The sequence below is a fragment of the Trichoderma breve genome, chromosome 2 (assembly GCF_028502605.1).
Source record: "Trichoderma breve strain T069 chromosome 2, whole genome shotgun sequence".
NCBI classification, from domain to species: domain Eukaryota; kingdom Fungi; phylum Ascomycota; class Sordariomycetes; order Hypocreales; family Hypocreaceae; genus Trichoderma; species Trichoderma breve.
This window is the reverse complement of record NC_079233.1, coordinates 3,071,266-3,098,133: the sequence shown is the minus strand read 5'-3', so window position 1 is coordinate 3,098,133 and position 26,868 is coordinate 3,071,266. Positions and strand designations below refer to the sequence as shown.

Here is a 26,868-nt window from a genome sequence, read left to right as displayed (position 1 = left end):
CACTGTAACACACTGTAAGAGTATATACAAAGCCAAACAAAGACGGAATCAAGATAGAAGAGGGAGACGGCGCTCATTCAATTGGCTTTCTGGGGTATCATAGTATAAAGCGTCTGTCTGTCTGTCTAGGCATCAAGCTTTCTCAAGGGACTGTCTTCCTACTTTCTCCCTCTTCCTCCTCTTCCAGTTGTTTCTTTTTATTAATACTCCCCATCTCACCCATAATTCTCGACAAGTCTTCCTACACCTCTTATATAGTAGAATTATGCATTGCATGATCTGAATCATGCTCGACAGACACCCTCTCATGTCGGTGATATCTGTCTCCATTAGGCAATCAAATAGGACGGAGTGAAGGATGAGGTTCCGGTAATTGATGTACCAAGATAGGGCACTCATCCCATCGTACCAGGCAAATTAAGGTAGGTAGTTCAAGCAAAAGGCATACAACCTCATCACGCCCCAATCACCCACAGCTCAACGCCAATAACGCTAAACTTAGGCCCCGCGTCGCTCAGCGGCTCGTTGCCAAACGTCTCGCACGTCGCGCTGTGGCCCACGTCGAGCGAGTCGTCCAGCCACAGGCCGTAGTGGCCGCCGCCCGATCCCACGCTCAGGAAGCCCGTCTCGCAGTTAATATAGAAGTCGTTGAGGCCGCTGTAGGGGAACGCCTTGAAGCGAATCCCGGGCGTCGAGGCGCCGGACCGCGACGGGGGAGCGAGCGTCGTGCTGCGTGTCAGATGGGTCGTGTCTGCGGACGGCGGCGGCGGGAGAGATGTCAGCGTCGAGGCTCGCCACAGGAAGCACTCGCCGTTGCCAAAGTAGGACGGGGCGGGATGAGGATACTCGGAGAGGTAGGCACCAAACGTCTGCGTCAAGTCAAGTCAAGTCAAAGTCAGCAAAACCGTCTCTATATATCCAGAATCCAGCTTCCTCCAAGCTCCCACAACAAGGCAAACAAAAGATAAAACAAAAACTTACCCCGCCCTCTTGATCCTTGACAACAAGCACAAAGCCCACCCTCATGCCCTCATACTGGCGGCACCGCTGATACAGCGTCGCCAGGCTGGTGCCGTTCTGCTCCAGGCTATACACCAGGCGCCAGTCCTCGGTGATGCGCAGCCGCTCCGGCACCATGGTGCGAATCTCCTCGGCCACCACATTCGTCAGCAGCCTCGAGCCCGCCGGCGTGTTGTCCTTGTATCCGTGCAGCACAACCGGGTCCAGCGGCGGCGGCCGGAAGGGGCTCAGTGTGCGCAGCGTCGGCGTGTATACGTCGTTGATGCCGTCCTTGAGGTGGTGATGGTGGTGGCTGTGGCTGTGATGACTCTCGGCGTCTTCGTCAAAATCGCTGCCCACGCGGGTGTCCTCCGTCGAGAAGCGCCGCATCAGGCCCGTCCACATTGCTACCAGCTTTTCTTCTTTTTTTTGCCTTTGGCCTTCTGGCGTGGGAAAAAGCCCCCTTGTGGTAAGCAGCCCTAGAGCTGATGGTATAAGCCGGAGGGTCAAGAAGTATATTGATCTTTCTGCTGCCCAGAAGTATGTAATAGCAGCCCGGTCCAGGTATAGCACCAGGTTGGTAATGCTGGCAGAATGTTCAATTGCGGTATGGCGGTAAGCAGCCGTGAACAAGTTACGATGTATCCAAAGACGAGACCCGCCAGCCGAGCGATAGAAGCCGGACGGCCATGGAATTAGGGCAAAAAGGATGCCGATAACGATACCGAAGGAGAAGAGAAGGAGAGAGAGAATCGAGAGCGTGATCAAAATCCAAGGTGCAAAAGCTGCGTGTACCTGCGCAAGGTAAGACACCAAGTTATTAATGCCTGCGTGGCCTACAGAGGTGGGCTCCTATGTCACAGGCAGCTTTTTAGCTGTTCGACAGGGCCAAGCTTGCTGCTGTTTTGCCTCTGCCTGGTGGGGTTGGCCCGGATCGAATCATGCTGCCATTGGCTTGGGCCGAGACCAACAGGCCACTGCAGAAAACAGAAAACAGCCGTCCCATGTCGATCGCGACACTCGCCCCGCACCTCGGCCGGGACCAGCCTTTTGATGCTAAATATATATACTCGTGATGTAGTATAAATGGTCCCAATGTGTTATCTTGTAAAGCTAATCTGCCTATAAACTTCAGTGGCTTTGCGTATATAGTACTACCTAGTAGGTAGATAATAAAACACTTGATACATCATCAACTATGTGCGTGTATTCGTCGAGATGCGCTGGCTATTTAACCACTCCCGCAAAAAGTGACCAAAACTTGAGCATAAGAAAAAAAAGAAGAAGCCATCCGAGGCCAGTGTATTTATTCGTTTCATATCTCGTCTCGTTCCTCCTTGCTTTGCTATCCGCTCGTCTTGGCCCGGCCAAGACTGATATTCTTTCTTTGCCAATCTCATCTCATCTCATTGCTCTATGTCATCCGCAAATACCTCCGCTTTTGTTCACCTTTGTTTATCAATTGCAACAATCTCTTCCAACAACGTGCTTCATCAAGCTCTGAAAATCATGGTCAAACTTTTACCGCATAATCTCTTGGTAAATCAGTTGCTTCAGCTGCTCCTTGCTCAGGGTATCTTTGTGCTTGTCGAAATCGAAAAACTCCTCGGGGATCGGAGGCGCGGTGGGCTCATCCTCAGGGTCGTGATATGGCTCAAGGTAGGGGTGCTTGAGGGCATCCTCCACAGTGATTCGCTTGACGGGGTTGAACGCCAGCAGCTTCTCCAAGAGGTCCAGGGCCAGGTCAGAAGTCTTGGGGAAGAGGGTGCGGAAAGGCACCTTCTTCTTGAAGGGCAGCGAGCGGATGTATTCTCTTGCTCGTCGAGACTTGATGCCGTAGTAATCCTCCATGGTTGGTGTGCCGAGCACATCAAGGATCAGGGTGAGCTGGTGGTGGTCTGGAAAGGGCCTTGTGTTAGCATTCATTCGTAATGAGCTTGGCATAAGTGCCAACTTACAGTCCTTTCCGGGGAACAGAGGCTTGCCGCTGAGCATCTCAGCCAGAATGCAGCCAACAGACCAAACGTCAATAGCCTTGGTATACTCCTTAAAGGTCAACATGATCTCGGGGGCACGATACCATCGCGTGGCGACGTATTCGGTCATGAATCCAGAGTTGTCCTCCTGGGAAGCTGCGGATCGGGCCAGACCGAAATCGCAGACCTTGAGATCACAGTTGGCATTTAGCAAGAGATTGGATGGCTTGAGATCTCGGTGCAAAACATTTGCCGAGTGCATGGCCTTGAGCGCTCGCAGCGTCTGGTAGATAAAGTACTGGCAGTGGTCGTCGGAGAGGTCCTGGGTTCGAATGACTCTGTGCATATCCGTCTCCATGAGTTCCTGCACGAAAGTTCTATGGTAAGCAAATGTACCGACAAAGGACAGCGTGAATTTGCGGAGCTCCGGGGAGACATACTTGGATAAGGTAGACCTCGTTGAAGCTATCGTAGCTTCGAGGCTTCTGGATATCAAGAATGGAGATGATGTTTTCGTGGTTGAAGTAGCGCAGCAGCTTCATCTCTCGCAGAGTTCTCAGACAGAACATGGAGTGGTCGAAGGGAGTAATCTTCTTGATGGCAACCTTTTGGCCAGAGGGCTTGTGAATGGCAGAGCTGCCCCAATGCTGTTAGAATCTGGGCGTGTGAAGCTACATCCATCCAGACCGCAAGTCCGGATTAGCAGGAACTTACCAAACAACTCCGTAAGCTCCCTCGCCAACGACATCCTGAATGTCATACTGCTCGCTGACGTTGAAGGAGATTTTGCGTGACGCCGACGCATTGTTGGGGGGGTTCGACCGAGACATGATGGTCGGATTTGCGCTTTGCGCGACTTGAAGCTGAGGTAGTTGGGTGTGGGCGGGTGATGGTAACGGCTAAAGGTTGGTGTCCGAGCTCGAGAGCGTACAGAAACGCAACGCAGCACCAAGCGGGAAAGGGTGAACAAAGGCCTCTCCGTATGCGTTGGAGATTCTCGTCGGTGCCCGCAGGCTAATATGCGGATAAGCCAACTAAATGGAAACTCCACTCAGCGAACTAGACAGAGAGAGTCAGTTTGAGGCTCTTGTCGTGGCAGAGGGAGGGGAATCGCGGCTATACGAACAGAAAGTGGGAAAAGGAACGGGCGCGAAGATGCAGAACAGCAGCTAACGCTTATCTTGGGAGCTGAAGAAAGAGGAGTTGAAGAGACGGAAAGAAAATGCGCTCAGTCTCGAAATAAGGATAATGTATGAAATAAGAATACGAGTAGACGACAAAGACAAGACAAAGACGGACGGGCTTCTGGCAAATGATATGGAAGTCTCGGTGTGTTGACGAGAAGCACGAGTCGCTGGCTGCGGGGTCGAAGGTGCGTGCTGGCCAAAGTGGGGTGGCCCAAGCAAGGTCTTTGTATCTTTGCGGTGCTCAGCTGAGGAGCGTTAGCGAGCTTTTGGTTGCTTTGTACGAGCAATAATTCAGGAGCGCCAGCGGGGGCGGGCTAGGTTAGGAGGGCCAGTCAAGGGGCTGGGGGGTTGCAGACGCTGAGAACCTGGGCTACCAAGTACTGTATGTTGCCAGTACGTAGCCTCGATAGGTTGCTGCAGGGAATTGATGCTGATGGGCACGGAGCTCGTTGATAGCCTGGGATGGAGCAGATGCATGGAATACAAGAGCCGCCTGGAGTTACAGGTTCGTTGCCGTTTATACGGGTTCAGGCCGCGCTTGGGTCCGCTGGTGGCCCCTTGCAACTGTCCTGTGACAACCTGCCGATCCTGGAGCAGCTCAGATCGAAACAGCTCTGGTCGTTTCAATACCCGTATCGAGCCCGATTCGAAAGCTCAAAACAGCAGTGCCCTTTGCCTGAAGAAGGGGGGGCTGGCCAAACGGGAGGAGACGGGAGACAAGTTGACGGGGAAATGCCGTGGGAATGCATGCATGTAGATACGGCTTGTCAAAACGCCGGCATACGGCTAATGCAGCATACAGGTGCCCTTTTCGGGGAGGTTCCTTTGTGGATTGTTGAAACAGAGACCTCAGCTCAACTGGTAGCCAAGAACAAAGGACTGCAAGGGTTTGGTTTCTATTCTAGGACGGGAGCCGGTTTGGGATTGCTGAAGATTTCCTTTGACCACATAGGTACTGTAGCTTGTACCCCAGTCTTCGAAGGTTGAGGTGCGCTTTGTTCTTCCCAAAACTCAGATGATAAGGCAGAGAAAATTCTCTCATCATCAATTGTGACAAAGGAGGGGAAAGTGACTACACTGCAGTAAGCTCAGGTTGAATATGCACCCTCCTCGTCCTCATCACAAGCAACAAAGCGTCCGTCCGCATCAACTCGCAAGTTGGCCGTCTTACTTGTTCCTATGCCGATGGCATTCAACCACCTACTCGTGCGTGCCTGGCCTATCCAATCCAATCCAATCCAGCACCCGGCGCCGCCTGAGCTAAAGCCCACTAAAGCCTTCCATAGCGCAGGCCGCTCGGCAGGAGTAACGACATGGGGGCGTCTGGGGCATCTTACAGGCTCAGCCCGCCCGCCAGCGCGTTTGAAGTTCCGTCTGAACATGGTCCAGGCGCTTCTTACTTCATCTTCAACAGCCATCAATCACAACCAACAAACTCTCAATAGACACTCACCAACATCACTCAATCCAATCCAAACCCATACGATGCATGCCCAATGAGTCATATGATCCCTTTATACAAACCATCCCCCTTCTTTCATCTCATGACATGCATCCATCATCACAAAGCAACTAACCCTCTTTCTTTCCCCTAAGCGCCTAATCTCCATCCCCATTGGCTGGTCAAGCGTCCCCCTCGCCTGTTTCATCACACTCCCACCTGCGGCGCAAATCACAAATTCCCCCCAGTCCCAATAAAGGGGGGCCCAACCTCAAACCACGACGTTAGAGGTTCTTCTCCAGCGTCGTTTCAAAAGAAAACTTGGCCCGTATTTCTCATCCCAGCCCTTTCCTTCTCCTGCTAAACCCTACGGTTACGAGTACGCTTCTTTGTTTGTCCTCCGCTTCGTCAATGTAAGGTACTGAGTATTACAACAAAGCACATGTACCCGGGGTGTAAAGGACGAGGTAAATCACGTCCATTACAGTCCCCCAGTTACACAACCAGGTGCCAAGTAAAATACCACCGCAAATGTGACGCACAGAAAAGGCCGTCTCTAGTATTGGTTACCAATGTTCGAAAAATTATGGAGTAATCCCAACCCAATCAGATAAAACACGCCACTTCTGCCCCCGTCCCGCCGACGAAACAAAGTTGCTCCAGTGCCCTTTTAAGAGCCGGCCGGCCGGCCTCTATCGCCGTCCGCCGCATTGGAACAAGTAGGCAACGATGCCAAGATGCAAGACAAGAATAGCATTTTAGCACTTGCGATATAAAGGCAGGATAATGCCTGATAAGGCTAGATAGTTTGCCTAGGTAGGTGATAAAGTACGGAGTAGACAAACACGCCGTGAAACAACGTACTCGGCCACAAGATACATCTTCAATACTTCAAATTATAAGCGACCATGTGTTGAAATATTGTTCGTTTACCATGATAAAAAGACATAGTCCCATCTCCTCATACTCGCCCTCTTTTTTTTTGTTGGCCAAAGGCCGGCCACCATGAGATTCCCCATCACTACCTAGTCTATACAATTATTATTGCGACACCACCGCTCACATACAATCCTTAACATTCATTACTGCACAACCTAGATGAAGTATCATGTTAGCTATTCCGTGTCGTCCATAGGGTTATTTATGAGAGTGCCGTTTAACGTACCTTTTCTCGAAGTGAACCAAGCCACTGTGCCGCACTTACTCCCTGGTCTGCCCGGTCCTCGACGAGCAGCGTTTGCGCCCACAGCTTGAGAGATGGCTCGCCGTCCTCCCGAACAATGTACAGGTGCGGCACCGTGATGCTTCCCACGCCAAGTGCCCGGTGATCACGGCTCTTCTGGATCACGGCCCTGATGCGCTCGTTGAAGTCGTTTTCGAGCTCAGGGACCCGTCCCTTGCCGACGTGAACCTGTGTACGGTCCTCCACTCCAAAGACATCGGCGATGAGCTGAGGAACGGCATCGCGGCCCACCCACAAGAACTGCACTTGGCCGTCGTCAATCAGATAGAGACCGTATGGTACCAGTCTCTCCGATGACAGGTTTTGTGCAGGGGGCAGGGTAATCTGCCCTGTGGCCTCATCTGGGACACCGGCATTGTCGGGCATGTCATGCAGAGAGTAGAGCCTGGGGTAAATGTATCGGATCAGGAGCGGGATCGGAAGTGTAGACAAGAGGCACAAGGCGGCTGATCGAATGTCGGAAGGAATTTGTGCAGACTTTCGTAGGCCGACATTCTTTGTGAGGCCAAGGAACAGGAGAGGAAGTCCTCGGAGGTTGGCAGGGAACTGCAGGCCGCCGCCCATGCTGCCGCCGGCGAGCTCCTTCTTAAAAGTCTGGAGAAGCTCGGTAACCTTGGCTGACAGGGCGTCTCGGGCTGCATCCAGGCCGCTGCTGAGCGCTCTCTCGACGGCCTTGTGGCTGAAGTAGGCTGTGATGGCGGACTGGTCTGCAGACGCGTACAGGTCGGACAGGTTTGTCGTTGTCGGCAGGGCCAGAGTCAAGACCCTAATGCGACGCTCTCCATTGCATGTGGTGTGCAGTACAGCCGCCTGGAGGCATACCACGTTCTTAGTAAGACTCTCGTCAATGGCAACTTCAACAACGTAGCACTGATCGCGGGGGAAGGCCGGGAATGCGCAGAGATCTGAGCTGCGGTTAAAGAAGTTTCCGTAGAAGGCGTTCATGCGCAGACCAGTGGTTGCGCGAACTCGGAGGACGGCCTCCAATCCAATCTCGGATGACAGGTAGTCGCTGAACTCGGAGGCGAACTTGAGTGCGTCTTCAGGTCGCGAAGCGTGCCAGCCGGGATAGAACCAAGTCTGTCCACCGGTGTATCTCGGCAAGTTGCTCAATGAGGCCACGTCCTGGTACTGGGATGAGAATAAGAACATGTCAATAGAAACCTGGTTCTTGGAGCACTCGACGGCAAAGCTCTTATAGAAGCTGTTCGAAGTCTGCAGGAGGCTGCTCTCCTTGGAGGTTCCCAAGAGCTTCTTGTCTTCCCTCATGTCCAGCTTTCCGACGCCAGTGTTGGGAAGTGAGGCTGTGAGGACAACAATCTTGCCGCCAAGCGCAGAGATGAGTTTGTGTCCCGCACGCAGGGCGGAGCCCATGCACGAACCATTGCTCTGGTTGTTCTGGAACATGTCCGGCAGCTTCTGGAGGAACTTTTCGATGCTCTGGCGACTCTCGGTCAAGGGAACCAGGAGATCGTGGGGCACTGGCAAGAAGGGCTCGTCGAGGTCGCTGACCACAAGCATGCTGGTCTCGCCATTCTCTTCCGAGTCCTTGGGGATGGAGAAGTAGTGAAGGCTAGAGTCGACGGCGAGGAAACCAAGGCGAGTTCGGCGATCCGCGTTGGGTATCCTGTTCAAGCTGTCCAGGATGGTCCTGGCACTTGTGGCCAAGAGGCCGTTGGAAACGGCCGCATAGCTGACGTCAAAGAGGAAGAGGTACACCAGGGGCTGGGGTGGTCGGACCATGTACTCCTGGGGGGCAACAAATTCGACGACGGCGTGGTTGAGCTCGTGGCGGCGCCATCTGTCGGCAGCCTGCTGGGCCGCAGCATCCCAATCGAAAGCCTGGGGCACATCGTTGCTCAGGTTGCACATGTTACACCTCCAGCGGTGGCCGTGGTCCAAAAAGGTAACAAATGGGTTGATATACGTCCTACATCTTCGGCAACGTGAAATGACCTGATCTTGGACCACAGGGATGGGATCCTCGTCGTCATGAAGAGCTCCGTACGGCTGGATGATGAGAGCAAACGGCAGCTTGGACTTCTTGAGCAACGAGTTGGATGTGGGGACGGCATTGATGGTGGAGCGAATGTATCGCGAAGAGCAGTTGGAATCAGGTGAGGCAGTCACGCTGGTCTATAAAGAAAACGCAGCTCATATTAGCACACGTCATCACGCATGGCATATGGGACGGAATGTCAATCTTACATTGGGCGGGAGAATGATTGGAGGAGGGGGCAGATCCAGCTCCGTGACGTTGAAAGGCTGGGTCAAGAGGTCCGTAGGATACAGCTGGTTGAGAGCAGCGGGCCTGTTTGCTTGGGCCATCTGCGGGGGCTGAGGCTGGCTTCCCATCTGCATACCAGCCATGCCCTGGGTGATGCCGGCGATGCCAGGAGCAGGACCTTGACCACCCGGCGGTTGGTATCCCTGATCCGGAGCCTGGTAGCCGCCATATGCGGGCTGTGATGCGGGCACGGGTTGCTGTGCGCCATAGCCGGCTTGGGGATACTGGTATCCAGGCGCCGCGGGTCCGCCAGCAGCAGGTTGAGGCTCGCCCTGCGGATAGGCGCCGTAAGGAGCAGCACCGCCTTGGACTGGCGGCACGCCGTACTGCTGTCCGACTGGTAGCTGGCCGCCAGCTAAAGCATTGGCTCCTGTGCCGACCTCGAAAGCTTGCGCCGCATATCCTCGCTTCTTCTTCTTGCCCGCAGCAGCCTCGTGGGCGTGATGTGCGGCCTGGCCATCGTATGGCTGTTCCTGGGCTTGCTGATCAAGAGGCTGGCCGTAGCCATCACCGGGAGGCGCCGACATGATGAGATTGAGTAGAGCGAGGGTGTCGCTCTGTGCGCGGCCAGAGGCGAGGGATGTTGTGATAAGAGTTCGGTCGGTGGGGAGGGCTGGGCCTCTAGAGGAGCGTTTACTCTAGGCGAGAAAGCTCTGCCTTTGACCACGGGATGACGGTCGAGGGGATGAAAAGGCCGAGGTTGAGTCCGACAGTCGAAGGATCGAACAATTCGATGTCGAAGCCAGCCGTCTGGGTGGATTGGCAGGCGGGAGCAGGATCAAGATTCGTTGGTGGGCGTCACTGCTTCGTCCAGCCGATAGGTAGAGTGTCCTTTTTGGATAGGTAATTAGACACCGCCTCTGAGCCACACAAAGAGGGGCGCTGTGGCTAGGGAGGCGTTGAGGTTGAGACGTGGTGGAGTACGAGGTACTAACAGGCACTAACAGGTAAAGGTAGCAGCGACTCCAGTAATGCAGGTCAATATTGTTTGTGTTGTATTGGCGGTTGTGGGTTTTATAGAATGACTTTGGCATTGGACACCTAAACATTTTCTAAATACCTGAAGTATCCACATTACTGTTAAGCTTCGAGACATTGTAAGGCCGTTGAAAACACGTAGCTGGATACATGCCGTATGGGTACGCGTACAGGTACTTGTTGAAAGGTGGCCAAAAAGCGGCATATGTCGTCAACCACGTAGTGGGCATGTTCAGCCAGGCAACATTGTTGATCCTCAGCAATAAGCTCGAATCAAGCCACGTGGTAGATCTAAACACGGGGTAGATGGCAGATGACTGGTTCCTGATGACTTGCCGCGACGAGAACAGCTGAATCTGGGATCTTGCATCTAATTACGACATGTTTCCCCTCAAAAGCCACATACAATACATCAAATTGTAGGGTAGTAGCTGTTTGATCCTCGAAAGTTGGTTGGAACCGTAGACACTTTTTACCAGGTGAAGCAAACAGCGGGCGGGATTCGGCAACTGATCTAGATCCTAATCTCCCCCGGCCAAGGCAAATTGGCAAACAAGGGCGTCGCAGTGGTTCACCCCGTCGATGCATGCAGTGCAATGCAGTAATCAATATTAATTGACATCTGATACTTTATAAGTTATGACTGACTATTCTCTTCTCCCCCCTGTCCATCATCATCATCATCATCATCGCCGTTGCAGCGAAACCCCGATTAGGACATTTTTCGCTGTGGGGAATCTTTCTGCAGTACCGCGTCTAAGCTCCCCGGCTGTGCTGATGCGATTAATTGCTTACACGAGCTGAAGCATCTCAACATGCTGTGTTGCCGACTCATCTTTTCTTTTTTTCTTCTTCGAACTCCCTCTTTTGCTGCCAGTGACTCATCAATTAACTGCCCATATATATGATACCATATCATGGAGCTTCTTCTAGTGCGAATGTCACCCATCTTCAGACGAACCCTGCAGGAACCATCAATGCAATTGACGCAAAGCGTCTCTTCGCAGTAGTTGCGTCAATGCTCTGCTCTGCTCTCCATGCTCTCTACATCAAATAGACCACGAGCGATAATAATAGATCAACCATGGCATTTGATGCAGTAATACCACTTTCAGGTCCCCCTCGCTAGCCCGCCACAGCCCACCTGCCCCCAGCGCATTAGCGTCGCCAACAGCCCACTACAGCCGCTGTAACTGCAGGCTGTGGCCCCCCTGGCTTGTGCAAACGCGAACTAACAAGATGAAGACCCTGGAAGCATCACCATGAAAGTCGGCAAGGGGAACAAACAAACAGTCAGAACAGAAAAAAGGCGCGGGTGACGGGAATATGCGCGACTCCTCCCCAGCCCAAAGCAAAAAAGCCCCAGATATTTCCCTTGATCGGTCTAGTGTTGCAAAGACATATGCAACCATGTACATGAATGTAGTGCAGCTACTATTTCGGGCAGTAATAGTCGAGAATCCAATCGCCAATGCAGCTAAAAAATCCCCAAAGCTGAGGCCTCCTCCACTTGCACATGCATTCAATTCGCATTCTTTTTAATCTTTTGCATTCCCATTCCCTCCCTCCCAACTTTCGATCGCTCCAAGCTTGTCACTTGCTTTCTTCACGCTCCCTCAAACCGTCACGGGTTCAATTTTCTTCTTCTTCTTCTTCTTCTTTCAGCTACAACCCATTCGAACCATCTTCATTCTAACTCTTTTTCGCTCCTTTGACATCATCTGGTCGCGCGCCACGTCCATTTCCCAAGAGTCGCCTTTTGCACGTTTGCGCCTCGCCGTCTAAATCGCATTTAATACAAACCTTGATACCCGGGCTATATTCGATCGCCCAGATTTACTTTAGAACAAGCCGCCTACCGCATCCCCCGCTTAACGCCTCGCGCCACTCCCTCCTGAATATCATGGCGTCAACCTTGGGGTAAGATCTCTCTCATTCTTTCTCTCCCATCCCTTACTCAGCTCCAAGCAAAGAAAGACAACCTGAACTAACATGCATCTTCCGCTCTGCTCCAGCCAAATCATCCCCCTCATTATCGCCATCGCCCTTCTCAGCGGCGGCGGCTGGGTCCTCTACCAAATCTACCTCTCCTTCACAAAGATGCGCGAGACCGCGTCCGAGCGCATGGGCCGCAAGAACGTCGTCTTCACAAAGGACGGCGTCCGCGTCGGCATCAAGCAGATGCAAAACGAGAAATACGTCGACAAGACCCAGAGCTACGTCGTCAAGGCCTGGAACCTGGGGACCGCGCAGAGAGACGAGGAAATGTGAGCAACCGAATCACCTTTTTGCACTACATCTACAAAAAACTATTGGGGGGACCTGGAGAATGCTATTTACTTTGTCGCGGGGTGCGTTTTTATGCATAACTAATGTTTCTTTGGGATTATAGGAAGCGGAAAGGCTCGAAATAACGAGGTGGAAATAAGCCTGACGAGTCAACTTTGGATCCGAATGTCAGAATGACATGTGACAGACGGCATAGGAATTATTTGTACTGATGAGAGTTCGCCGACTAGGACTTGATAGGATTGAATGGGAGGGAGTCTTGGTTTTTACTACTTTTCACGGATCAAACATCTTTCGAAATGTATTTGCGGAGGAGCGTCTGGCTGCCACTCACGGCCGTCGCTTGACTGACCGAACAAGTCATCTAATAGGCCGTCATACATATCCTAAAATTTAACTCTATCTTAAATGCATCCACACTGATAAATCTCCCAAATAAAGCCAAAAATGATGACACTGCCAAACGCAAGTATGGCATGCTCCTAGCCTGTGCGCCTGACCTAACCTTTCCTTTTCCTCGGTTGATCGCCCGATGCCTGCGCCTCCGAAATAACAAATAAGAAACGGTCCGTATGGTCTTGCATCTCAATCCCCCTCCGGACTTGTATCATCGTACGTCGACATAGCGTGCTGCGTCAACTGTCGTCTCAGGTTAGCAGATTACCCATGGCTGGCTCTCCAGCTGCTTCACGTACCAATACAGTCGGCTGACCCTGGAACATCTGCTGCCGGAAAAGCTGTGGTGCCATGGGCATCGTGGGCAAAACTTCTGACGGTTTTGCGACTTTCATGGAGAGAAGCTTCTCGACGTTGACAGACGGACTGTTGGCCATTGTGCCATCCATTTTGATGAGCATAGAGGGGGTCCGATATTGGAGCTGCGGGTTGAGTACAGCTGTTAGCCAACTATACCTGCGCATGTGCGTGCCGCAAAGAGGCCATAGGAAATGGAAATGGGGGGATTATATCATACCTGAGTTAGCATGAGAGCGTACGAGACGCCAAGATGCTTTCCGATGTAGGTGAGCCGTCCACGAGCCCAGGTCCGCTGGATATCAGTCGTGTAGTCTTGTCCCTGGATACAAGCCAACGGCCAAGTTAAAAAGTATCCAGAGAGGCTTTTGTAAGTATCGTCTTCGCCGCAGGCAAACCCAGAAAGGCTGTCTTGCTGAAACAGGTGCTTTCGTGTGCTGAACCACCCAAGCTGGTAGGGTACCGAAGCTATGATATCGGTGATGTTCTCCACACATATTCTCCTCGCTGTGGCATATTCTGGCGCTGTGCGGTAGTCGACAGGTGAGCAGACCCAGGCTGTACACCGAATCACGACTGACGCCAGGATGATTCGTGATATTCGCATCATGCCCCATATGCTGGCCACCCACAAGTCTGGGTAGGCATCGACGCGGCCTGGGAACACTTCCAGCTGACTGTAGTCGGCATCGGGAATTTCATCTTGCCAGAGGATTGTCCGGTATCTAAAATGGTCTGGAAGCGTCTCCGCCCATCGGACGCACTCAAAGTCCACCTCCCGAGCTTGTCTAATCAAGTCTTTCATAGCTTCAACGCTTTGCATGTTTCGAGGGAGCTGGCTCATGAGTCGGTTTACCTCTGCCCTGATTTCTCCGGTGCGGATGCCGAGTCTCTGACACTGAGAAGCATACGTATCCCGGACAGAATCTGAATTAAGCCACCACTCCGCCTGCATTAGAGGTGGTTTGGCAGTACTGAGCGTGTGGACAATCTACGAAAACTACAGTCAGAACAGGAAGATATTAAAGTATACGAGGAATCAAACACGTGGCATGATAGAGGAAGAGCCTACCATCTGGGTTCGCACTGCAATGAACAAGGCGACGCCGATTTTGGTCCGCAGTTGCTTGCGGCCCCGTTTCCTGACAAGCTGGATCGCGGCACGGATGTGAGGTCCCCAAGCCAGCATGCCAAGATTTCTGGTTGTTATGTTTTCGAAAAGCCCTAGCAAGAGGATTGATGCCAGTGTGGAATCCTGCTTGATGATGTCTGGGTTGTTCAAGGCTATGTTTATAGCCCCCAACGCCTTTGAATGAATACGTAGGGCTCGTTCAACTAGAAGCTGGTCTCCCCGGGTATTGGCGAAGCTAGCCATCGCGCAGGCGTCGAACGCGGCCTTGAAATGAGGGGCCACCTCTTCTGCCCTCAGCAATGGCACTACATACTCGTGGAACCCGCGTCCGTTGCCTTGCCGGGGAATGAGGACGTAATTGGAGAGGAAGTGGCAAGTCGCCTGGCCGTCCAAGTCCATCTGCGGCTTCTGCAGTAGGGAGTAAAGGCCGGTCCAGGGGGTCTGCTGATTCTTGCGGCCATATTGAGCCATTGACAAGTGTTGAGATGTCACAAAGGAGGAGTTAGCGGATGAATCTTCTCCGTTTGAAAAAATTGGCTCAGGCGTAGAACTGGGGGCGAATTTGGTCATCCGTTGCGCCAAGGCCTTTTTTGTTGCCCGCTGCGCTCTCTTCTCCGTCGCCTGGGTCTCGTTACGAAACACCAGGTCGAACTCATCTCTGTATCCGGGGCATTGCCGGCGAGACTTGGCACACTGGTTGCATGTGGGTTTTGTCTCGTCACACTAGTAGATGATGAGTTTCGACGTGGAGCTTCATAGCAGGACAAAGAGCAGAGAGACATACCTTGATGCGACGAGTACGGCACATCTGACAGCCCCTCGAAGGCTTGCCTTGGTAGACCATGGTGGGTTTATGGAGCTGGCTGGCTTATATCACAAAATATCGGGTTCGGAGCTTGAATGTCGTATTCTCGAAACCATGATATTGGACCATGGAGAAGTGACCAGAAACGTCGACAAGATGAATGTACAGATGATGGATTTCTGAGAGTGGATATATAGGTATATGTATATATAGGAGAGAGGAAGAGTCTGTTGAGGCTGATATAGGACGAAATTGGACCAGACCCTCTTGCCGAATCGGGATGAGAGAGCTCGAATGAGGAGGAAATAGCGTGTGAAGTCAAAAGCCACGCAGCCCTATCTCGGTACTAGAAGCCGGAGAAAAGAAAAAGAGGATTAAAAGGGGAGAAACAGTGAGAAATCGGAGGGATCGTCTTTAGAAATGGAATCGCAACGAGATTGCAGAGTAGCCGGCTCACGAGGCAGCCAGCTTATGGATTCGTGAGGTGACGGTGAAGGAGAAAAGATTCGAGAGACGAGAATCCGAGGGCGCCAAGCAACTCCCAATGGTGATGGGGGAGAGGGAGGGGGGCCCGTAAACAAGAGGCCACGAAGGGAAATGTTTGCTCAACCTGTCACAAGGCAGGCAGGTGGATGACGGTGCAACAGTGAGTGACGAGAAATGCCGAGTGTTGGCAGGTAGGCGAGAAGCGATGTATCTTGGGATGAGAGAGGAGATGAGCAGCGACTTGGTGAGATGGATATCTGGTTTGCCGAGGCTATGTAGCTAATGAATGGTTGGATGTTCTTCCCGGATAAAGTGGTGACGACTATACACGGCAGAGCAATGAGGAGCGAGATCTGGAATCGGACAAGAAGTTGGATGTCTGGAGACTGCGCCAAGGAAACCAAGGAGCCAATGTTAGGGCGGTTGGAAAATCATACAGGGCGTCAAGAGCCGGATGAAGGATTGCGGCGTATGAAGCTATCGCAGGCAGAGTCAGAGATGTATGCCGTCCACTTCGTGCTGCTGTAAGCGAAGTCCGGATCCGGATTGCAGGATTTCTAGCGAGCCGGGATCTTGGTCAGATTCAGGCGTGTCAACCGTCAACCGGGGAGCCTCTGCCGCTCGCCTGCTAGGTTCTCGCTCTGGCTCAGCCTCTTTTACTCGAACCGACTCGGACTCACTTGTATTTGGATTTCCTTTGTAGATCTGGCGCGAGTATCAACAAGAGGAGATGTTGGAAAAAGAGAATAAAGGAGGGACACGTGAAGCGCGAGCTCCGGGATGACGACGAATGAGGGGGAATAGAGACTGGAAATAGGAACAAGGAATAGGAGGCTCCAGGGATGAAGAACGGTCTCGATGCAATGGACTAGCAGCCTAAACCAGCCAAACGGGAGACGGCTCACAAAGAGCAAGTATCAAGTGAGACGGTAGGAAGAACGAAGGAAAAGAAGGAAAAAGAAAGGAAACGGACGGGTTTGGCGGGAGGGTGAAATTCGTCTCTCTGTCACAGCAGCGTGATGGCCACGGCACTTCGCACGAGACGACGAAGAAACCTGGAAGCGAGATCTTGGCGGTACCTGCGTGGGACACGAAGCTCACGGGTCGGTATTGGTACGGGTGTAGGCAGCACGGTGGAGGCGCTGGTCTTTGAGCCTGTACCTGTACGCGCACCCTGTCTACGGTGGCCGTTGGGCTAGGTACTTTAGCAGATGTAACCTGCCGTGTCGCGGATCCATGGATCTCAGTTCTGCCAGGCCTCAGACACTGAAGTGAACTGACAGGTGCCAGGGGCTACAGTAGAGTAAACGCCATTGAATCCATCTAATCAATCAAATCCATGCATGATATACTGGGGCACAAGAGACTTCGACCGCTAACCGAGCAGCTAAACTAGGGGCTGGACGGGTCTGTTTCTTGCGAGTGCCGTGCCATGGGTGGTGTCCATATCATTTGATCTCCAACATCTCCCATCCGTCCGTATTGGAATCTTACTCTTACATGCACCCGGAACCAAACCAACATCATGACAAATTGACATCCCAGATCCCGGGAAATGCTGAAGACTCTCTTGCTGCCAAAGTGGAGACAAAGCCGTGCAACCGTTGCGCAGGTCAAAAAAAGCTCATCCAACACTTCTTATTTGTTGTGCCATGGTTCAAAGGCTGCTGTTGGCCGAGATTTGGTTCCCCCAAGTCCGGACTCCGCGCCTCGTACTTAATATAAAAAAAGAAAAGAGATGCCACCAACAGCAGGATCAAAGCTCATCCATCCTTGGAGAAAGCTGCCACTTAGACCCATGCTAGTTATGCTTGTTGGGGGTCAAGCTGCGGAGTGACCTGATCAACCTGATCAAGCCCCTGGCCTAGACCAGCAGTCCATTTTAATGCCAAAGTCTCCCATGCAGAGATGCAGAGCTGCAGGTTTTAGCACGCTGGAGAAGCGCGGCTAGCGAGAAGCCTCACCGAAATGCATTGATGTCAATACCTACCGCTTACACTAAACCAAAACCCTCACGAGCCGTCAAAGTTCGGTCTTCGGGCTATAATTAGCTGCGACAGGGCCAAAGGGAACCGCTTCTGTTTGACGAGTGTCATGGGGGGTTCCATCTGCCGCTACTCCAGGTGAACTAGCACGGCACCGCTGTTACGAGGGCCAAGAAAACGAAACAAAAGACGGCAGAAAAGAAACCATGAATAGAATAAACAGAGGAAAGAATGGTGAGAGATGGGAGGATAGGGAGGATAGAGCCCCGGCCAATGGATGCTGCGGGTGCGCAAAAAGAGGCTACGTGCAGTTCCGAATGGAGGCTGCTGGCAGGCTTTTGGGCGTCTAGATCCCGATGAGCTCTGGTGTCAATGCATCTCTTGGACGGCGTCAGTCACATACTTTTTTCATCCATCCATGTAGCAACCCAAACAAAGCCATCCATGTAAGTCAGAATACTGTATAAAATCAGCCATCACCATCTTCACATCAACGCCCGCAATCTAACCGCCAAGAAACCCTCCCTCCCTACCTCCCCCCAAAAACCACCATCGCCATCCCCAAGCCTGTCCTTTACCGAACCGTCTCTCCCCGGTAGGCCAAACACGCGAAGCGAGAGACGGATCACAGCGTTGCCTCCTCGTACGTGCGACCCCCCCTTCGTTGCACGTCACACCCACAGAGGCCCTGCCCAGCTTCAGCTCAACACTCATGTTTGCCTCTTCTCTCTCTCTGTGTGTGTGCCCCATTCTCTTTTCCCTCCCTCTCTTCTGCTTCGATTCTTCTCATTCTCACGTGTTTACCTACGATATTAGGTACATATGTATGCCCGTGCACTCCTTGGTTGGGGCAAATACTCGCACAATGCTTCTAGACAGCCCCCCTGTAGTCCATTACCAAGGTACGGATGATGACGATGCTGATGGCACCAACTTCGCCTACATGCATGCATACACACCTCGTACAAGTCACACAAAGGGGTGAACCGTTCAACAATATATCTCCTGCAAACCAGCTGAACCAAACCCCAACCGCCGTAAATCCGGACTCCGGACCTCGTACTTCCAACGACCAACTGACAATCCCAGGCAACACAAGCCCCAGCCCCAACCACAACAACCACCCTTGGCACCTCTCATCAATATTTTCATGACATGTAGGAATTCAGCCAAGGGATGCTAGGCAGGGGTCAAACCGCCTTCAGCAACGCCTCTGGACATGGTCTAGGACAGATGCACACGGAAGAAGAGTGTAAATGCCTGTCCAAGTTATCAAATAGCTCCAACTTGTGCTACTAGATATCATTAACATTACTAGTAACTACGAGTCTTCCCTCCCCCCTTTCGTGGCTTTGTCCATCTTGAATTACCAGAAATCCCTGCGGTGCCTTGAGGCGGTATGACAGCTTCATCCCATGCCTCTTACGCCAATCTGCATGGCATATGACACTACCGCTCAACTTCTTCCCACGAACAGCTCTTGCCCTCCCCTTCCTCAGACTTCTTCTTTATATCCTTCCAGCCTCCCACCTATGGCTTTCGCACCACAGGCTCTAATAAAGCAAAAAATGTGCTATAATATAGAACAGTATAAGACAATAGGGAAAAGGCAAACTCCTGTTGCGCCCCATTGTCGCCATTGTTAAATCCTTTTTTAGTTCGCCTCTATCGGCACTCTGGCAGCCTAAACTGCTATCCAAAGTTTTTGTTTTTAACCCTCAAATAAATTAGAAATGCCCTCTAGGCCATCAGGCGTAGCCCTACCCCCTGCGGCACCTGCTCTCTTGCGGCCCGCAGCATCAGATGCTGCCGGAGCGCTAGTCATGAAGCCCTGTGCCATTTTGCTCCGAGTTGGGCGCTTAGACCGGCTGGAACTGTCGAAACCTTTATTCAGCTTCCCCATCTCGGAGACGCTCACTCCTTTGAGATCCTTTAGGAATTCCAAGACGATTGCTCTCTGCTGCCGAGTGTGGGATCCCGGCTTGGCGACATAAGCATTTAGGCGCTCCAGTTCTGCGGGATTCACATTGGGCAGTGCCAAGAGAACGTCGGTTGGCGTTGATGTGATTGTGCTATAATAGACCACAATGGTAGCAATGAGCGATGCCAACTCCTTCTGAACATCTACAAAGTATGGCTCGTGGAAGGACGTGATGCATGATCTCAGTACATCCGAAGAGATGTACTCTCGTACAGCCGTAGCGATTTCCGAAGGGATGGGAGTTGATTGATCCGCCAAGGTCCCGTTAAATCCATCAGAAGTTGCTTTCTTGGATCCTTGACCAGACGTCGAAAATTCTGGCACCAAAGAGATGAACAATCGCAGTAGCATGCCGCAGCATCGAATGTCTCGCATCCGAATTCCATGCATGCAGAAAAGCAAGAGTGGTTCGATGATTTCCTGGTGGGACAAGCAAAACTTTCGAAGAGAGGGATAGGCTTCCCCAGAAAGGAGGGTGTGCTCGCCAGCATTCTCGATCTGTGACTTCAAAGTTGGAGGATCTATATAAAGGGTTAGCAATGGCAAACAAATCGGGAATGCTTAGGGGTTCATCCTACTTGGCTTGGTTGGATCCAAAAAGTCTGCTACCAGCACAACGGCAGTGTACGTCACTTGTCGGAGAATGCTCTCAGACTTCATCTCCTCCTTGAGCTCGGCATCTCCATCTGCCACCACGGTCTGCTGCTGCTCTAGCTTTGCCCACTCAGAGTTGATCTTGGTATCCATCTGTTGGAAGCACGACGATAAAAGCCTGGGCAAGAAGTTTTCGCGGCAATCAACAGGGCAGTCATCGACGAGGTGCCGCACCAAGCTCAGCAGGTTGCTTTGCTGGTGTGTAGACAGCCATATAGAGTCTGAAAAGAAGGCCTCGGACAATGGAGCGGCGAGCTCGCTGAATCCGTAAAACTGCGAATGAAGCTTGCTCATACAGTATATGACGCCGTAGGCTGTTTCGCGGACAAAACGGACTGAGCCACGAATCGTGGATGCAAGGCCCTCTATCGTGCCTTTCTTATCAAGCACTCGAGCGTAGAAATCATCTTTGCTTCCCTCAGAGATACCGGCCTGCCAAAATCGATCGCTCAAGACTTTATCAACCATGTGGCGCATGCCCTCTGGGAATCCTGTCCAATTATGTGGGTTATGCGACGCGTGGGCATAGCTGGAACGAAATTAGGAAAAGGACAAAAACAACAGCATCTCGACCAGATCGAGTACGTACCTCAAAAGACGCAGTAAATCCGCCAGAATACTTGCAAATCCTCCCTCCCAAATCACAGAGGTAGCCTGGAATGCGGTGGATGACTTGTCGACTCGGTCCACAGAGAGTGCAAGAAGGGTTTTCGTCGGACGGAGTGGCAATTGCTGTGATGTTGTGTTGGCACATGCTCTCATGGAGTATAGGATTAATAGGGGTCACACGTACCTTGAGGCGCTCTTCCAACTCGTTCTGGAGGGCTAATCCCTCTGCGTCAAGCTCAGTGGAGCCCCAATCTTTGATATTGTGTGCCTGACGGCTAACCAAGTATGCTTGAGCCTTATCTAGCCCAAGAAGTTCGCAGAAGCCAGAGTATGATTTCACGGCAGACTTGATATTCTCTTCTTGCCATTGCGCCTTGACTGGTTCAACAAACTCTCGTAATTTCTGGATCTTTGCCGGGGCATCAAGGCTCTTGGCTCGATGTCTTGGGGCCTGGGTTAGAACCAACACTAAATCTGCTGATAAACGTCGGATGTTGCAACTCACATGATTAAGAACAAAAAGCTACGGTAAGCAAGGGTTCTTCTATCATCTAGCTTTCCAGTAGACATCATCTCATTCACACGGGCTTCGATTTGGTCGTAAACCCCCTAATGACAAAAAAAGTTAGCCCTCCAGTGCGCAGGATGTGAATAGCCTATAAATGAGAAGCATACCAGGAGGTGGTCAGGCATTCCGATCGCGAGGCGATGCAGCTCGACCATGCTCTCAACCTGAAAATCTTTAATGGCATCATTGTACGCGCCATACGCTGGTTCTAACACAGGCCATGTGAGAATGATGTGCTCCAGTACTTTGAGCATGAAGTTTGCGTTTTTGTTCAGGGCGTTTGTCGAGAAGTAGACGAGTAACTGTAGAGTTCGTCTTCGGATTAAAGGATCCTGGAGGGCACCGAGCGTTAGTCAATGCCAAGATTGGGCTATAGTATTCTTATAAAAGAGAACATACCTCAAAGTTCATCTCCAAAAGTCTCGTGCACCAGCCCTCAAGGCTGGACTCAAGCTCGGCTATCTGTTGCTGCTGCTCAGTTAATCAGTTAGCATAATCGTCTCAACTAAGAAGCGTTCTTTGCCACGTACGTTGTCGTGTTGGTGTGACCTCTTCCACTTTGCGTATCCTTTCAACGAGGCCTCGATTAGAGTGAAGTGAGCGTCTACCTGCAGAACAGGCATGGAGTGCTTGAAATAGTTTTGTTCTAATCACGTCAGTCTATGCTTCCAATCGGAACGGCGGAGCTGCGGCAATGTCTCACTGCTAAATGGAGGCTGTCCATCATAGAGATGCAGCAGGAGTTGTTCGGTGCGCCCCAGGATATGCGATACAGCATCGACTAGTTTGAGTTGCACAATGATTTCAACGACTTGTGAGCTATAGCGGCGGTAATTGCCCAGGAAAGCATGACGCTCAGGGATGGTGTCGGTATCCTCCATTAGGAATAGGAACGTTGGGTCAGAGGTATCTTGAGGTAGATTTTCATATCGGACCAATCTGGAGCTGCAGACCTCGAGAAGAGGCCCTATCATGGATGTAATAATGTCACTTGGGCCGATCACCTTGTTCGCAAGCAGTCTCGTCCACGTTACTAAGACCGGGATTGACACCATGAGACTTTGGTGTTGTACTACTTGGAGCAAAAGCTGCAGGAAGCCTTCCGGGCTTGCATCAAGAGGGACTTGGGAATGCTTCCTCTCAAAATAATCACCTAAACTCGAGAGCATCTGTTTGTCGCAACGCTTGTTAGGAGAGAACTGGACCCGTGCGGCTGTTTACTATCAGGGGTCATACCTCAGATAACCTCTTCAAGATTTGATACTTGTCTTCGTCTACATCTTCGGCGTCGACTTCTGACCGATCAATGAGCTGCTTGAAGAGTTGAATGGATGCATTGCTGTACATGGGGGCCACGAGATCCCTGAATTCTTCATCTGTAAAGTTGGACCGGCAATACAGAGCGTGGAGGGCATCTAGAGCGACCTGTTTGGGAGCTTGTTAGCACAAATCGCAGGGAATTAGCACACCGATAAATTTGTCTCACCTTTTGGATTTCGGTAGAGGGCGACGCTAGGCCAGCAGACAAAATATCCACACAGCGAGCAGAGGATATAGCTCTTGGAATAGCCCACGGCATAAGTGATAGGAAGACGGAGAATCCCTTGACAATGCACATCTTCACCTCGTCATTGGCGTCAGCATTGATACACAAGCCGAGGAAGTCTGAAAGTCGACTGAGCCAGCCCTCGTGACCACATCGAACATCTGGACCGGGTTGACGATTGGGGAACGCCTCGATCAGGACCGCAGTGGGAGTGAAGATCTCGACGCAGGCCTTGCTAAGGACGCCTTCCCTCATGGCAACAACAGAATCATCTCCGGCAAAAACCTCGTCCGACAAAGCCTCGAGGACAAACATGACAAGTTCCTTGTGAGCGGGCGAATTGGGGATTTGCCACAGCTCAACGAGCATGGCATCCATATCCGTCCAGTCGGAGCCCCAGCTTCTCTTGGCCACTTCCACCCAGAGCTGGGCAGTCTTGTTTCTCAGGTATGATGGGTCGCCCTTGGAAACGGCCTGGCTCAGCTCCAGCACCCAGTTTCGAAGGGTTCGGGATTGTTCGTCGGTATAGCTGGCCCATCGGTATCGTATGGCATGCTCGAGAAGCGACAGGGCATAATGGCGGACGACGGGCGCCTGGGCCTTGTCGGAGGCTAGGGTGTAGCCTTGGAAGGGAGCTTCGGGGATGTCCTTGACCTCCTCGAGGAAAGATTGGGCTTCCCTACGCGCATCGTTGGTCGAGTGAGGGCTGTGAACCACTTCGAGCGCAAGGTGAATCTTGGCAAGCACGTCTGCGTCGCCGTTTCTCGCGTCGCCGCCGTTGGAGTTGGAAGACATGATTGATAATCAGCCAAAGAGGCGCGAGCAGAAACGCTGCAAGGCACGCGGCGCAATCGGGGATGCTTTTGTCCCACGAGACAGCCTCAAGAGAATATTACAAGTCGGTCGGCTTGGGCACGAGCATCGAGGGTGGCTGCTGTTCACTAAAAATAAAAAAGAGCAGGGGGGCCCGGATAATTTGTTTGGTTATTGAGGTGACAGCTCGTCGGTAGTAAAAGGGCCAGCGGGGTTCGACTCGTAACGATTAGGTGACTCAACTGCAATGTCAGAGGCTAAAGGAAGACGGGACTGCAAGATGAAAAGATTAATAGTATGATAAGAGAAGGTTGATGGCGAGGGAAAACGTGCACGATGTTGATTATTCGGAGCACGAGGTGAAGGCGGTCAGCTGGCAGAAAAGAGCGGGAGGATCCAGCTTCTGCTTCACGCAACTGTTGCAAAACTGAGGCTCTTCTTTTCAACGTTCAAGGTTACCTTTTTAGGGGACCTTGGATCACGAAAGCCTAGGCGACGTTAGGCCCGAGATGGAGCCTTACAGGCCCAACGAGCCACTAAAAGGCACTATTTACAACCTATGAATACATTGAAGGCAAAAACACCACGGCAACAGGCACAACACAGCACAAGACGCCTCCTTAGCTTAGGCCTCGCCAGCCTTCCAATGCCTCGAGTTTCTTCACGCGACTGCGGTGGCACCGTGCTGCAAGGCTGAGAGAGTGGGCTACTGAGAGAGCATACAGACTCCAATGACACTTGATCACTTGCTTTACTCGGTCCAGAGAGCACAGGACAGGCGGCGGTGGAGCCGGGCAGCTCCCCTGGATCTTCTTCTGTCGTACTATTTCCCCCCAGTGGAACCGCTGCAGCTTGGTGGAGGGGCGTGTGGTGTGTGATGCATCGCTTGATAGCCTCTGGTCCGGGCCTTGTCCTGGCTGATCAGCAAGAGCATGCCTCTGCCGAATGCACCCCGCGCCGGACCTGCTTGATTACCCGGAATTCATGTCTAGCTTGCTTCGCTTCTCTCCGTCTTCTAGAAGGATTGGATCAGAAAGACAATTGCTGTCCCAATGAGGCAAACCGCCCACTTGGCTGTGCCTGTTGGCCGGCTCCATCCTCCATTCTCAAACCAATAGGTATGTATTTTTATCACAGCGAGATTGACATCACGGGCAATTCATTAGTATTACTGCCGCGGCTCATACTCCCACAGGCAAAGCAGCTTATCATAAAAGCTGGTCGAGACAACGCGCATCTTCCCTTCCTCTGCTGGCGATGGCACAACATCCGAAGCATAATTCATGCTTTTATGCTCTTCGAACCGGGCCAAGACCTCACAGGCCCAACCCTGTCCATTGGCGTCTGCCACGATCTCAACGAGCCTTGCTCCGGCATACATGCAAGATGCCAGGATTCGTATCCTCGTCGAGCCTCCTGTTGTCCGGATATCCACCAGCTTCAACCTCCACACCCCGCCTCCAAGGTTCGCGTCCGCTAGCAGTTGCACGCGCTTTAGGCCATACGAATGATGAAGATCATGAATGGCAACAACTCGCAAATGGTCATCATAGCTTCCAGTGACGACTATTCTACCCTGATCCTGAGTTGATAGCGACAGGGGCAGAATTGCAGTTACTCCTGCATCGTGCTGCCCCTTCACTGTTATGGAGCCGAACGGCGTGTCTAGGGTTGACGATGGGTCATCTTGATCCCCTTCCTCTTGCCAGTGACAGGTCGTATATCGAAGCATGGAGTCATCGCCCCCACAGTAGACTGAGATGGGTTGGTTCGTTGCATGTGATGAAGCGCTTGTAGGTGAGAAAGCTATGCACCAAGCCTCAAGGGAGTTCTGAATGCCCACGTCGGCAGATTTTGCTATCTTCCACTCATCGTCCAGTAGTAAGAGCCTTGCCAATCCGGTAGAGGTGGTGACTCCAATGACCCTACGCGCAATCGGATGCCAGTTGCACTGCAGAAAGAGGACATCGTCGTCGAGGTCCTCACACCTGCTCGTAGCCAAGTGCTGCAATGGCTCGCTGGCGTCTCTGAGCGGGTCGAACTTGAACATGGCAAGGGTTCCAGTGCTGGACACCACTGCCATGATATTCTGATACTTTGGCACATCCTGGTAGAAGCGGAGGTCTAGCAGAGCAGATGGCTGCATTACCGTCTGTACTATTGATCTGTTTCCCTCATCAGCAGTCAGTAGTCCAGCAGCCTGACCAGCCTCCTAAGCTTTTAAAGTTGCAGTCTTACACGTCGTCGCCTTCCACCTTGAGAACGATGAGGCTGCCGTTCCTATTCTGAGGTTTGGGAGCTGCTGCATCATCATTCTCGTCCCCCTCTCGTGCCGGTGCTGGTTTGGTGTCGTCCTTTTGCAAGTTGTATGTTCCCACCACCAAATACTCAGGATGCGCGGGGCAGAACTCGGCACAGCTAGGCGGGAGGTCCAAGACCAGTGATTGCAGCGAGGCGATGGGAGTCAGCTCTTCCATATTTGGTGAATGGTGCAAATACTAGGAGAGGACGTGAATTCTGGAAAAGGGAAGCATAAATCAAGCTGATGGGCAGTTAAACGGAAGACATGAATGCTTCACCTGGTTAACCGTTGCCTGTTGTGCTGGGAAAAAGAAAGAAAATCGCTGTGGCCGCGGTGGAGCTTATCGGATAGCTTCCCGCCAGCCCGGCGGCAGTCACTGGAGAGAATGCTGAACTTGCAGGGGAGGCCGTTGTAAACCAAGACGAAGACGTGGATTATCACATTTCATCACCTACATAAAGAGACCATCCCCGCGGGTGAAACTTTATCTCTTTACAATTCTGCATTATCCTGTTCTAACGTTTCTTTTATGACCAAGCCTGATAAATAATCGATATTTTGCAAGCAACTTTGATGCCATCGACCTCATCGCCCACGCGCTGCTTGTACTTATACCTAGTAGTTTGCGGCAGACGCACTCACCGAAACACACCTGGCCGGGCCAATTTCTGTGGCAGCTCAGCCAAGTCCATTCCTCTGCTACGGCTGAGCAATACTTTGATGCCCACTAACTGTGTGCGACCACATTTGCCCGTACGGGAGCTCCAGAAGGCGCCAAATTGCCGTAGCGGCGGTGTCGGGTACCTGATTGCGGCGCGAGTTGGCTCAAACGCC

The 26,868-nt window shown here is 52.0% G+C and overlaps 7 protein-coding genes across 7 annotated transcripts; 1 reads left to right on the top strand and 6 right to left on the bottom strand.

Annotated features, from left to right (window-relative positions):
• Window positions 1-455: 455 nt before the first annotated feature.
• T069G_03163 (TLD domain-containing protein) lies at window positions 456-1,404 on the bottom strand (the record flags this gene model as incomplete). The annotated part of the gene is made up of 2 exons (XM_056170373.1): window positions 456-869; window positions 982-1,404. 2 exons carry the CDS (start codon window positions 1,402-1,404, stop codon window positions 456-458), a joined length of 837 nt encoding a protein of 278 aa, XP_056031265.1.
• A 1,116-nt stretch (window positions 1,405-2,520) lies between these two features.
• T069G_03162 (protein kinase domain-containing protein) lies at window positions 2,521-3,805 on the bottom strand (the record flags this gene model as incomplete). Its single annotated transcript, XM_056170372.1, has 4 exons — window positions 2,521-2,897; window positions 2,958-3,339; window positions 3,416-3,611; window positions 3,690-3,805. The coding sequence occupies 4 exons, from the start codon at window positions 3,803-3,805 to the stop codon at window positions 2,521-2,523; spliced, it is 1,071 nt and encodes a 356-aa protein (XP_056031264.1).
• A 2,880-nt stretch (window positions 3,806-6,685) lies between these two features.
• Window positions 6,686-9,660, bottom strand: T069G_03161 (sec23/Sec24 trunk domain-containing protein; the record flags this gene model as incomplete). The annotated part of the gene is made up of 3 exons (XM_056170371.1): window positions 6,686-6,697; window positions 6,769-8,982; window positions 9,055-9,660. The coding sequence occupies 3 exons, from the start codon at window positions 9,658-9,660 to the stop codon at window positions 6,686-6,688; spliced, it is 2,832 nt and encodes a 943-aa protein (XP_056031263.1).
• Window positions 9,661-12,103: 2,443 nt separating this feature from the next.
• Window positions 12,104-12,525, top strand: T069G_03160 (uncharacterized protein; the record flags this gene model as incomplete). The annotated part of the gene is made up of 2 exons (XM_056170370.1): window positions 12,104-12,378; window positions 12,504-12,525. 2 exons carry the CDS (start codon window positions 12,104-12,106, stop codon window positions 12,523-12,525), a joined length of 297 nt encoding a protein of 98 aa, XP_056031262.1.
• A 460-nt stretch (window positions 12,526-12,985) lies between these two features.
• T069G_03159 (fungal specific transcription factor domain-containing protein) lies at window positions 12,986-15,129 on the bottom strand (the record flags this gene model as incomplete). The annotated part of the gene is made up of 5 exons (XM_056170369.1): window positions 12,986-13,039; window positions 13,096-13,278; window positions 13,374-14,144; window positions 14,226-15,008; window positions 15,070-15,129. 5 exons carry the CDS (start codon window positions 15,127-15,129, stop codon window positions 12,986-12,988), a joined length of 1,851 nt encoding a protein of 616 aa, XP_056031261.1.
• Window positions 15,130-19,272: 4,143 nt separating this feature from the next.
• T069G_03158 (exportin 1-like protein domain-containing protein) lies at window positions 19,273-23,714 on the bottom strand (the record flags this gene model as incomplete). Its single annotated transcript, XM_056170368.1, has 11 exons — window positions 19,273-20,063; window positions 20,121-20,725; window positions 20,786-20,928; window positions 20,990-21,248; window positions 21,311-21,414; window positions 21,481-21,705; window positions 21,773-21,844; window positions 21,904-22,019; window positions 22,077-22,542; window positions 22,610-22,798; window positions 22,860-23,714. The coding sequence occupies 11 exons, from the start codon at window positions 23,712-23,714 to the stop codon at window positions 19,273-19,275; spliced, it is 3,825 nt and encodes a 1,274-aa protein (XP_056031260.1).
• Window positions 23,715-24,900: 1,186 nt separating this feature from the next.
• Window positions 24,901-26,209, bottom strand: T069G_03157 (uncharacterized protein; the record flags this gene model as incomplete). Its single annotated transcript, XM_056170367.1, has 2 exons — window positions 24,901-25,897; window positions 25,971-26,209. The coding sequence occupies 2 exons, from the start codon at window positions 26,207-26,209 to the stop codon at window positions 24,901-24,903; spliced, it is 1,236 nt and encodes a 411-aa protein (XP_056031259.1).
• Between the last annotated feature and the right edge of the window lie 659 nt (window positions 26,210-26,868).